This window comes from Squalius cephalus (genome assembly GCF_949319135.1).
Source record: "Squalius cephalus genome assembly, chromosome: 13".
NCBI lineage: Eukaryota > Metazoa > Chordata > Actinopteri > Cypriniformes > Leuciscidae > Squalius > Squalius cephalus.
The window spans coordinates 14057792-14071425 of NC_137134.1; the positions used below are offsets into that span (position 1 = coordinate 14057792).

The 13634-nt window shown below is 36.3% G+C and overlaps 1 protein-coding gene across 2 annotated transcripts; it reads right to left on the bottom strand.

Moving 5' to 3' along the window:
* Window positions 1-2936: 2936 nt before the first annotated feature.
* LOC307169391 (ICOS ligand-like) lies at window positions 2937-9396 on the bottom strand. Of its 2 annotated transcripts, none has more exons than XR_013823108.1 (4): window positions 9156-9396; window positions 7230-7270; window positions 3968-4294; window positions 2937-3753 (listed from the first exon to the last, which is right to left on the bottom strand). XR_013823108.1 is itself a non-coding variant. In XM_079890009.1 (4 exons), exons 1-4 carry the CDS (start codon window positions 7741-7743, stop codon window positions 3611-3613), a joined length of 522 nt encoding a protein of 173 aa, XP_079746135.1. In that variant the 5' UTR covers window positions 7744-7956; the 3' UTR covers window positions 2937-3610. The 2 variants fall into 2 exon arrangements, 1 of the variants encoding a protein (XP_079746135.1); XM_079890009.1 differs by lacking the exon at window positions 9156-9396 and adding an exon at window positions 7733-7956.
* Window positions 9397-13634: the final 4238 nt, after the last annotated feature.

Genomic DNA, 13634 nt, shown 5'->3' on the forward strand with positions numbered 1-13634 from the left:
TTTGTGGCACATTAGTATATGTGAGGGGGAAACTCCTCAAGATGAGTGGTGACCATGACATATACTAATGTGCCACAAACAGGACTTTAATATCACCAACCATTCCCATGTTATTACGGTGTATCCATATAAATGGCCCACCCTGTACATTTAATACTGTCAAATGCAGCGTGACAAAGAACACTTGTGGTAAAGATGGAAACTTATTGACAAACTCATTTCCTTCAGATTCAGCAAAATCATGTTCCTTATTCAGTGTTTGAAGATCTTATTGTGTTAGGCTACTCAATAAAAACAATGTGATGCATTTGGCAAGAATATAATGGAACAAAACAAATATATTTTGCACCAGAGAGAACCAATGAAAGATAAAATAAAATAAAAATAATCAGAAGAAGCTTATATAGAAATATATAAAATATGAAATAGAAATGAGAGGTTCTAGCTCCTTTGGAAGACAAATGTGTGTCAAGGAAAAAAATAAATTAGCCTCTAAAACCCTGTTTCTTACTTTTATTATCTATTCTGAACCAGAATATGTACAAAACTGCAGAAAAACAGGCCTCTAAAGGTTTCACAAAAGAAACGCTGGAGAGCTTTAAGGGGACATTCATTGACTTTAATGGGATGAACTGATCGCCTTTGGCTAAAGCGGGTGTGGAATTAGATTACATGTGGAACACAATGCTTTTACTGCTTTTTAGAAAACAATTAATTTAATCTATGTAGAAGAAGAGAGAAGAAACAGGCAACTCAAGGGTGGAATAAAAACAGACTAAAACTGTAGTAGTGATGGGAGATGGATCAAATACATGTGTAATTCTTTTTTTTTATACATCTTCTTGACAAATAACTCAGGTGTGAATTAAGAGAGGGATTTCGGGGGATTTGACGTTACATATAGTAGAGAAGTGAGCAATATTTTCTGAACATATGTTTAAAGGCATGCATATATCTTATATACCTGTTTGTCATTTATGGCACTGAGACAGAACAGATTTATTTTTTTATTCAAGAGAAATATGATGAAACAAACCATAAGCACTGTGGATAATACAGCTGATGCAATGCAAATATTAAAGGTCATTATATTTACACTGTCTGCTTCTCCTGTATCTTCTGCTTAGTTTTTAGTGGATTTGTTTCCTGTTTCCTATCATTTTCCAATAATTTACATACAGCAACATTCAGACTGGAGCATCACTAGTTGGTCTAACACTTATTGTATTTAGATTTGATAAAACTTTTAAAAATTAAAATCATATATTAATCAACCAGTTTTACATTATTGATCAGCTTAAAGTCTCCTGTTTATAATAAGGGCTTGTGAAGAAACAAGTCTATTTTCCTGCATCAGGTTGTTAGAGATATTTCTCTCAGAAAATCATCAGGGAACGTTTCAGTTCTGTTCTTGTACTCTGGATTGAGAAACTAAATAATTATCCTTAATTATACTAAACACAATCATGTCATTGTGTCTCCAGTGTACATCAGTGTCTTGAAGTTTCAGATCATGTTCAGTGGAAGAACACGGCAGGAGAACAGAACCAGCAATAACAGCCTCTACTGTTTCCTGCAGAGACACTGAAACAACACAAACTGTCAAACACTCTCAGAAAAAAAGGTACAAAAGCTGTCACTGTGGCGGTACCTTTACAAAAGGTACACCTTTGTACCTAAAGAGTGCATATTAGTCCCTCAAAGGTACATATTGGTACCAAAAGTGTACATATTAGTTCCAAAAGTGTACATATTAGTACCTAAATGGTACATATTAGAACCCTTTTGAAGGGTACTGTCCCAGTGACAGCTTTTGTACCTTTTTTTCTAAAAGTGAACACAAGACTGACATTACTTCATGTGGCCTGAATTTGACTATTAAATGAGTTGTTCAGATGTTCACCTTTGTTTATCAGCACTGCAAACACACAGATGAAGCCGTGACTGCAGAAACAGAACAAACAGGTTCCTGTAACTCGAGCAGTAGATCATGACACTAATGGTAGTCAAAGTTTGATTCCCACACAGACGGGATAAGATGTCCTTGTTGATAAATGGCAATGATTAAACAAAGTTTAATGATCTTTGTTTTGTAAGTGATAATATTGATCACTAGGTTTAAACAGAAACATGATCTGTCCTGTTTATAAGCTACTTTAACTATAGTGAGATCTGGAGCACTAGCTGGTGTTTAACAGGTTTTACTAGTGAGGACATTTTTTGAATAGTGAAGGACATTCTGGACGTCATAAACAGTAGCAGTCTTTACTTCAGCTGTTTCACTTCAACATTTCTCTGAATGATGTCTTATATTCCCTCTGCCATTGAGTCTATTAATACATTGTCATGTCTTGACTTTAGTTTATTATCACTGCACACGGCAGGACAATATTTCAGAGCTTCCGATAACATCCTCCTCCTGACCTAGAGAAAAATGAAAGAGAGAGAACTGAAAAGAACAGGGAAATACAGCCTGACCTTTTCATGAATTTGCCATTCAAATGAGCTCAAAAGTAAGACTGTACAATAAGAGACTGTATTCTCTGATGGGACGAGAGATTCAGAGATATTTTTAGGGTTGAGATTGTTAGTTTACTTTGAGGTGTGGTCTGATGCCTTTATCTGATGTTACATTTGCTCATAATTTACTCATAAGGAATTGTGCTTGATGTGGAAACTGCCCATCAGGATGTTTGTCATACATGGCCCTCATGAGAAAAGCCCAATTATTGTGATGTTCTGATGCTGAGATTGAGATATGGCTGGGGCTTTTAGAGGCCATTCAAACCCTCACAGGTCCCTCAAAGAGCCCCGGTGAACTGCCCAAAACACACCAAGTGTCAGGAAGGGGTTAGTTGTTTTATATAAATGTGTAAACTAAATTAAACTCATATACCAGAGTCTGATGTGCTATTTTTTAATTTTTTTTTAAACCAGAAACCACATTTCTGCTTTCACGCTTCGGATAAAAGTATCATCCATATGAATAAATGTAAATGCGAAACATTTGGTGTTAGTAAAAGTATAAGATTAGAAATATCCCAACAACTTTGACAGACACATTATTTCATCAAAACAATTTATTGGGTCTTGATCATCATGAGATCATGCAAATACAATTAATCTCTGCTCCTTGTTTCCTCTGTTTATACCTGAGAATATTGAAGTATTAACAATTTAATAATTCAGTTCCAGCACATAAAACATTATTTTCAAGATGAATGTTTACATGATTTAAGGCAGCAACATATTGACAGACTCACTTGTCTTTCAACCAAAAATGTACCTTTTCAAGATCTCAGTGTCTACATTGCAACGGTGCCAAGAATATCCCAAGCTAATTGCTAATATCCCAAGAATATAGCAGCACAAAACAGTCTTTTACATCAGAAAACTGTAAAAACTAAATTTAACTTACAAAGTGGAAAGACGAGGCAAAGTTATTTATAGCACACTTTGTACACACTAGTAAAAGCACTTTACTTAAAAGTGATAATTTTAAAGGATACAAAATATGAAAAAAATAGTCAATGCAAGAATATGTAACGTTTGGTCCTTTAGCAGTTGCAGATTAAAATACTTGTGGAGGAACATTAAGTTCTGGTGAATACTAGAGATAGAGTTGAAAGTTAACTATAATTCCAGATGCAATGACAACCCAGGACCAAGGCGATGATGTTTCCCCACTGTCTGGTTCTGTTTCTCCTTGGTTTTCTTGATCAGTCGATATGGTTCCTTTTCCTGCTGTTGATTCTGCAAAAAGTTTGAGAGAAAACATTACCTTAAAGAGACCCGACCTATAGACCAGTCAACAGACCCGTCTATAGTTTATAAACAGCAGCATTCAGACTGAAACATCACTAGTGAACATTAAATATGGATCATTTCCTTGCAGTATTTAGATTTTAAAGCAAACAACTTTTTTTAAATTAAAAACTTAATGCACTAATCCACTAGTTTCACACACCAGTGATGATCAGCTGTACATTCTTCTGTTCATCTGAGGGTGTGATGAGGCAGTTGAACTCTCCAGCATCAGTGTGAGTGAGATCTGTGAGTTTGATGGAGAAGTTTCCTCTCTCATACTCCTCTGGAAAAGTTTTGGCTCTGTTCTTGTACTGATGGTCTTGTTCTGATACTGTCTCTTCACCCTTGACTATATCATACACAGTCTTGCTGCTATTGTGTCTCCAGTGTACATTAATGTCTTGAAGTTCAAGATCATGTTCAGTGGAAGAACACGGCAGGAGAACAGATCCACCAATAACAGCCTCTACTGTTTCCTGCAGACACACTGAAACAACACAAACTTTAATTGATCATATTCACGGTTACTTCCTGGTTTTCAATAAGCCTTGGGTATTTCCAGTGAACTGTTAGTTCACAATAAATCTTTAATTTACAGTGTAGGTGATTATTTTCACATGAAAGTGTGAAAACTGATGGTTGAATTGAATTCTGCTGAGGAGGAACACGTCTTTTTATGTTATCTTGCATTTGAATAACTAAATTAATTCTAGGCCTGACTAATTAAGTGACTATAATCTGATTATAAACTAAGTATTACACTATTGATGCTGTTAAAGCTACATCAGGACATTGAAGATACCGACACACCAGCAAAAGACATTTCACAGAAGTTTTCCAGCTGGATTATATTGCAGAAATATAAGGCGAAAATATGCCACCCCGTGTTCAGCGATCAGGTTTCACTCTGGCTCAGCATGTTTTGTGCCGCTCCGCTTCCGAAGATGCAAAACTTCGAAGTGTGTTCCCGTGTGTGTGTGCTCTCCGCTCTTGTGTTCTGCTCAATGTTCCGCTGCAACCCCCGTGTGTGTGTGTGTGTGTGTGTGTGTGTGTGTTATGCGCTCTGCTCAGTTGCTCACGGCCCAAAAGCTACCATTCACGCTCACCGGTAAAGCCTTGTTTATACTTTCGCCTGGCTCCGCAGCGCGCCTGCGCGAGTCTCCGCTGACTGCGCGCGCACCTCCCCAAACGAACGAGGCGTTTAAACTTGACACCATAGACAGTAAAAGAAATGGACACAGCGACCCTATTGGATTCAACGGAGAAAAGTGAAGTAAATTAGAAGCACTCACTTCCTGATGGTCGAGCGTACTGCGCAGACTCAAACTGAGCTTGACGACGTAGATGTGACGTGAGCTGTCTCATCTACGGGTCTGTCTTCTAGTGGCTGTGCCAAGAGAAATCTGAATCATTCCCTTCCGAAACTTGCAGAGACGGAGAGTGTGAGTAGGAGGTGTCCATGAGCTAGGAGCAGGAATAACTATTGCTAAGTATTCTGATTAATTATTTTGTCATTTTGCCTCCACGTCCCCCCGATTGCCCGTGAGCTTCTCATCCTGTCCATACGGTAATTTCTCTACTGTGCGACAGAGAGTCGCGTGGTTATGATGCAATCGTTAGCCTATTTTTACAAAAACTGCTTCTACGGGGCCATAACGTAAGATACAAGGTAATGGAGCCTTTTATACATTTTCGTGTTTCTTTAGAAATAAATAATGGACAAATAATGTCTTTAAACACCTCAGATTTAAAGTTATTCGCTGTCAAAGTGACGCCAAAATGAATGGGAGTCAATGGAATGCTAACAGCAGGTGATGGTCTTCTAATCAATGGCGGCGACCGGGGAAGCTTCAGTGTTTTCTGAAACATTGGCCCACTGCTTGACGCGCTCGCTGTTGTACTATTCTTTAAAACGATAGGGGGCGACTCGAGTAATTGTCCTCTAAACCATCAGGATTCAGCGGTGAGAAGAAGGCTATACCATAGACTGTAAAAAAATAAGGACGACGCCCCTTCGCTCTCTTCCATTGGTGAGAAGTGAAGCCGCCAGTGTCCCGATATGGCGCTGACATCTTGGGGCTTGAGTCTGCGCAGTAGCGAGCAGGAAGTAAAGCCGCGAAATCAAGGCCCCGCCCTCACTCTCGGTGTGAAATAATTAATTATAGAAATTTAGATATTAAATTTAAAACTCCAATCTCCTCAGTCCTCCGAAGATCCTGAAAAAAGTCTGTTGGTGCTAGAGTGACTACTTCACTCAGAGAACCTGTCAATCACAGCTGTCAATCATGACATCATGACCCAATATGACCTATACTAGGACCAGTCACCGGGGGGCGATCGAGACGTTTTGGCTTCACTTTTCAGGGCTTGTGCGGCACGTTTGGGCTATACACACGTGACAATGTTTATTTTAGTACACCAACACCAATACCACACAACAAAAAGAATTGTGTAAAACCCAGTAAACCCTGATGTTATTACTCGTGACAATAAAACAAAATATATGGATATGAGTTAAAATTATAAATTTTAACTGAATTATAAATTATGAGCTTTAAAGCTAGGTTTATACTCGACGCGTCCGCACGAGCGCGAAGGTAATAAACTCAGGGTTTACTGGGTTTTACACGATTCTTTTTGTAGTGTGGTATTGGTGGTGGTGTACTAAAATAAACATTGTCACGTGTGTATAGCTTTCTTCTTCTCACCGCTGATTCCTGGTGGTTCAGAGGACAATTACTCGAGTCGCCCCCTATCATTTCAAAGAATAGTACAATGGCGAGCGTGTCAAGTATAAACGCCTCGTCCATTTGAGGAGGTGCGTGCGCAGTCTGCGGAGACTCGCGCTGCGGAGCCAGGCGAAAGTATAACAAGGCTTAAGGCTGTGCTGTAATATGGTGTGTATTGCCGTGCTGGGCAACACTGTTAAAATGACGCTACACTCTTGCTCACTGATCCTCTCCCTGCTATCTGCTCACATGCTCTAATGATAATAGCGTTGTTGAGTACTTTATTTTGATAATAGTCAAAAAGTAAAAATCTGTTAAATCTGATTCTGCTGCATAGAACTGAATGAAGAATAATATATTTTTATTAATTTATTGATATTTAATATTATTTTAATATAGGCATATTTTATGTCCAATTTTGTGTTACTAGAAATAAAAGTGTGGTTATTTTATTGGCTTGATTTTTAAAAAAATTTTATTCAGATTTATTAAAGCATTGAATTTAGTTAAAAAGTTATATATTATATCTATAATACAACTAAAAAAAATAAATAAATAAATAATAATTTCAAATAAGAAATTAATAAAAAAAAACATGTAAAGTTATTTTCGGTTTCGGTTTTTGGCCAAGTGCATCCATAATTTTCATTTCGGTGCATCCATTTTTCAAATGTAGTTTGTTTAGGTGCTTACCTTTGTTTATCAGCACCGCAAACACACAGATGAAGCCACAACTGCAGAAACAAACAAACAAAAAAAAGTTAATTTAACTTCCTTTGGTTCAACTTGTACGGTTCAAACACTAAAGTCATGAGTTTGATTCCCACATAACACACATAATAAAGGTAAGATGGTAAGATAGGATAGTGTGTCCCTCCCATACTTAGTTTTACTACTGATCACTGATGTCACATATAAAACACTACATTTTATTTAAGTTACTAAATAAAAACACTAAAACACTAAATATCAAGAGTTACAGCAGATAAACCATGCATTTAAGCTTTATATTCATTAAATAACCAATTCAATGTTTTAACAACACTTAAACAATTTCCTTTTTAATTTGAGTTAAAATAAAGCATTTGACAACCAAACACGAACACAAGCAACAAGCTAACGTTACATCAGGCCTTCACTGCTGAGAAGTACATGTGTGTGCAAACAGCGTTTCATTCTGCATTCAGCAAACATACCTGATCACCATGGTGGACCAATATTATCAATATATATTTAATTTGACTATAATGCTTAAAAATACTTTTGAAATTAGGGTGAAATACTACTTTTTCATCAGAAAGTCTCGTAGCTCTACACTTCCGTATACTCCATGCGTTCTACGTATGACATCAGACGTAAGTGACGTCAACAGAAATCACGTGAACTGATCAGACATACGCAGATATTCGTTGAGTTTGAGTTTCATAAAAGTAGCAATACAACATTATTACAACTTCTTTGTCAAGGATAACACAATGAAGTTGCTCACAAAAAAATAAAAACTATCACAAAAAAATAAAAATAAAAAAATAATACACATATATATCCTAACCCATCCTATCTAAAACAATCTCTTCACTCTTATACTAAAACCAACATTATCTGTTAAAATTATGTCCAATGTCCACTTATTCCACTCCTGCGCACCTGTATATTCAAACGTCCTATTACCATACAAAGTCTAACACCATAATACTTTGTCTAGTATAGTGTCCATGTCTTACATTAACCCGAGAGAAAGAGTTAAAATACACTGGGGCCCAATTATTATGAATTTTTTTGTATCATTTTTAGTTTCAGGAAAGCTAACTGTCTTTCAATAGTTTACCATCCAATCTGCTGAAAGTGTCCATTATCCACATTAATAAAATAATGATTTCCTAAAACTATTCTCAGTAATTTATTTTGTGACCTTTGTAACTTTGTCATCGACATACTGGATAAATCAGTCATCCATGAACAACACGCATACTCAAGTTTACTTTGTACTAGACCTGTAGCAATAACCTTTAAACTTTATTTATTTAAAAAACTAGCATATCTATACATTTAATTCGAGCATTAACTTTTCCTAAAACCTTCCAGGCCAAACTTACACCACTTAAATTATTATCCAGAACACAACCAAGATGATTGACCGATGTTCTGTTTGCAAGTACACAACCATCAACTTTAATTACTTAATCATCTGCCTTCCTTAACTTACTTCTGTTTTACCCAGATGTCATAAAGCTTATTTTCAGACAGCCTTCATCTTAACAAGCTCCTCATCTATAACTTCTGTATTCTATTTGTCTCCTTTTCTACAATTAAAGCATCATCATCTGCGTATAAAAACATATTACACTCACACACCTCTATAACAAAAATGAAAGAGGGCCAAGCACATCTCTAGTCATCTGTCTTTCTGCACTTTAATTCATCAATAAATAACATGACAAAAAGTTAGACAAAATATTGTGCTAGTTTCACTGAAAAACCATCATGTTTGATGTATAATAATAAAAATAAGCTGTTTTTTTCAGCAGGATGCTGTACTCGTCCTTCTGTCTGATGTGACGTTTGATCCAGTATTAGTGAAATGAACAGCAGTAAATGAGTAAATGTTCTCAGACTTACATGAGTATCTGAGTGAAGCTTCTTTCTTAAACTCCTCTGAGAAAACACTGTGTTCTGGATCCTGAAACATTTCTCTGAATGATGTCTCATATATTCCTGCTGCCACTGAGTCTTTACACACTTGTGTCTTGACTTTAGTTTATCATCACTGTAAGAGCAGGACAAGAACGCAGAGCTTCCAGCAACATCCTCATTCTGACCTACAGAGAAAAATGAAAGAGGATAATTGAAAACAACAGTGTTAAATTTAGTGATACAATTATAATTTTTTTAAATTAATTAACAAATGAATCTTCTACAACAATAAATGACCTGTTTTCTTTTTCATATTTGGTCTCAATCCAGAAAGATCTTCCTCACAGTTTCTCTCTCTTGTTTTCATCCTGACAGACTGAACAATCTCTGAGAGACTGAGGCTGATATTCTCTGACGTCTGATGGGAGGAGAAACTCAGGACTGTTGTCAGACTAGATAAGCATGTGAAAGTGCAAGTATGTTTTGTAGTTTTGTTTATTGTACATCCTCATTAGAGAGAGAGAGAGAGAGAGAGAGAGAGAGAGAGAGAGAGAGAGAGAGAGAGAGAGAGAGAGAGAGAGAACTTCACAGTCTAATGAATTTGGTTTTCAAACCTTATGGTTTAACATACAGTATCAGCATGTAGGTTTGGTTGTGTGTTGCTTGTTTTAATTCAGTTGAACTTTGTGAATTCATTGCAACACTTACATTTGTTTTACTGTATACGTCTATTCTTTACATTATTATAATGTTAATAGATTCAAGATTCAAGTGGCTTTATTGGCCTGGTAAAAAGCTTTACACATTGCCAAAGCATTGCTAACATTAAATTACAGACATACATATTTACACACAATAATAAATAAATTATAAATAACAATGAGATAGGAAAGGCAAAAAAGTACACAAAGATTTCTATTGTTATTTAAATGTTCTTCAGTGTTGATGTTATTTTCCTCTTTTGTCATGGCCGCCAGGTTTGCATTTCTCTTCTTATTGAAATATTATGCTGTATTGTACAAATTAGCATTTTGTTTTGTGTGTCTCAAAGCATTTTGTTTTGTATATTGTTTTAGTATGTGGGCAAAATGCTTTTGATGCCTATTATCATCACACTGTTTCTGAAATACACACAGGCATTCATTTTGATTTCTTCAATAGTTTGCCAGTATCAGATGAGTTTATATTGAGTTTTATAAGCTTTATGTGGAAACTCAAACCTAACACAGCTCTTCACATCATGGGACGCAACACAGGACTACAGTGTGTATACTGTAATATGTTTCCTCTGCTGCCTTCAAGAGGCTGCAACTGTTATTTTTATATTAACCCAATGGATCCCTCAGATCCTATTCAAAATAACCTTTTAATGTAGGCCTATTCAGCAACTATAAGGAAGGGGTTGATGATGATGAGACATGTGCACAGCAAATCTAATTGTTTTTGTTTGTTTGTTTATTTTATTTACCAAAAAAAAAAAAAAAAAAGTAATGTAAGAGATATATTTAAGATTTTTTTTGGTCAAGATATTTATGAGAAAATTTGGATAAAAGCGTCTGTTTTTTTTTTTTTTTATTCCATAATTATGATAGTCATAATTTTGACTCTTAATCTCCTATTTTGTAACAGGGCTGCAGCAATGTAACAAATTACATTTACTTATTTTAAGTGTCTGTGCTTTACTTGAGTATTATTTTTTTCAGGAAACTTATGACTTTAACTTCACTACATTTGAAAGACAAATATCATACTTTTCACTCCATTACATTTATATCAAGATCCCCGAAAGTCGTTATTTAGCAGCTTTAAAAGTCAGTGGATGATTTTCTGATCAGTTGATGGTAAAATGGAAGAAGACGGCGCCATACTTAAAAAATATGTTTCAGTTTGAACCTTTTACAGATTATGGTTTGATCAAACTAACTTTAACTTCAAATTTGTTTAGTTTTAAATGTTTTGTTTGCCTAAAACCAACCATATCACAGCCTCCAAAAACTCATCTAACATGTGGAATCATAATGAGGTATGTAAACTTTTAATTTCTGGTGAAATCTTGAAATTGTCTGTGCTTTTAGAGCTAAAGTTTCAGCAAGAAGTATGGCCAAGTTGCCAAAACCTTGTGGATATTCCGCTAACGCATAGGCAAGGTTCGACAATGACGTTAGTTAAAATGCAAAAATGTAGCTGGGCTCATAACGTTAACTGAAATCTATTTCGTTTTATAATGATCTTGTCAAATAGACACAATGTAGAAACCTGTCTTTTCTGGTATGATTTCGACTTCGAAAAGAGCTTTGTAACTTTAAACAAGTATTTAAATGAGTTCATGGTAGTCATGCTAGTATGTTGGATTAAACCATCATGACGGCACAGCGTGCATTCATACAACTATGAAACAATAATAAAACAATGCGTTGACAAAAAGAACAGAGAAATTTTATTCAGGTTCTTGTCATGCAGTGCCAGTCCTGGTTGTTACAGCACCCACACCTCTCTCTCTCTCTCTCTCTCTCTCTCTCTCTATGAGGGTGTGAGGTGCATTGTGTAGTGTGTGCATTGGAGAGTGCTCTTTCCTTTTTTGGGGTCCCCTGTTTCCCTGTTATCTGCCCCATCTACAAAAATCACTATTTCTAATGTTCCGCCATTTGTTTCCAATGACGCCATCATAAAAGAACTTGTAAGATTTGGGAAATTTGCGAGCCCCATGAGAATGATTCCATTAGGGTGTTTTGTCGTCAAGTCTACATATCGTTAGCCTCATAGCATAATTGCCTAAGTCATATTTCAATGTCTTTGGAAAACAAGAAAAAAAAAATGACATAACAATTATGCTATGAGGCTAACGGTATTCTTAAGTTCCCAAGAACGATCTTTAGAAGCATCTTTTCGAGTTAATCAAGATAATTCTTATGGTATACACGAGCAAAGAGAGTCTGAAATGTTTTGAATGCAACAATATTGGACAAGCGTTTTTCGTGTCCGCATAAAGAAGTGTGCAATGATTCTCAGCCTCCACTGATTACAGTGTTAAACAGAGTTAAAGAAACGAATGGAGTTTTTTCTCACGAATGAAAGGAATAGACAAGACACTGAGCAGACTGAAAGAGTAACGGAAGAAGCAAATGAACAAGATGAGGTGAGTGGAATTGTTTCTAAAAGTGTGAGTGATGATCAGCCTGGATGCAGGCAGTTATGCGGTTGAAAAACCTGATAGTGTTTGTGATGTTACTACGATTAAGATAAGTTAATGAACGCAATGCAGAGGATGTGTTGAAACTCTCTGAACTGTCTCAGAGCCAATCTCACAGCAGAAAAGTGTTCAAAAAGGAGCAAGTATATTACACAAGCCGTTTCTTACATTCTAGCTAAAGATATGTTGCCCCTAAACACAGTGGAGCAAGACAGGTTCAGGAAATTAGTTAAAGTGCTTGTCTCCTGGCAGAAACTACTTTTCCAAAACTGCACTGCCTCAGTTTTATGAAGAAGGCCGCGGAAAGCTGGAAAATAACCTAAGGAGCGTGAGATACTTTGCCACCACCGACCTATGGTCCAGCCGCATCTGAGCCATATATGAGCCTCACCATTCATTACATCGACGAGGAGTGGGCTCTTCAATCAAGATGCTTGCAGATGGCATATTTTCCGGACGACCATACTGCCGAAATACTCACCGCCGGTCTGGAGGATGCACTCGCATCTTGGGGCCTTAGCGAGGACCGCTAGGTGTGCATCACAACGGACAACAGTGCCAACATTGTCAAGGCTGTCTCACTTAAACACTGGACTCGCCTGCAGTGTTTCAGTCAACGGCTGCATCTAGCCATTGGTAAGTTAATAAACATAAAAAAACTCAAGTTTCCAGTGCTAAAAATAGCATATAAAAATGTATAACATATCTTAATTGATTTTACAGCATTTAAGGCTGTCCCGTTTGACTATGCATAATTTAGAAACTGCTTGCGTATTCACACTTACCTTACAAACACCAACTTGTGCGTGGTTGTGCGCTGTAAAGGCAGTGGTAAAGAAATAAAAAATGTATCGTCTAGCCCTGCTTGACGCTATTAATAAACAAATAATGTTCATGTATATTAAGCTGTTAAATACTGTTAATGTTTTAAAATGTGTGTAATGCATCTATTATATTCCACAATAATAACTTCATTCAGTTATGATTCAATTTCGTTTCTGCTGGCATTGAAGTTGTCATGGCATGCTCAAGTCATTATGCCAGTTTGTTGGGGTAGTGTGAATTAGCCTTTATTTAACTCAGAATTGTAGGAGAAAAAGACAGCCCTAGTGTGTGTGATCTAAATGTAGTTTCTCATTATGTTGATTGAGAATGTCATAACATTGTAATTTATCATCACAAAATATTTTCTATCATCACAAACAAGTAATTTTTATAATCATATTTGCCCTGTAAAGTTTCTAAACATGTACTGTTTTCTTCATCATCAGATG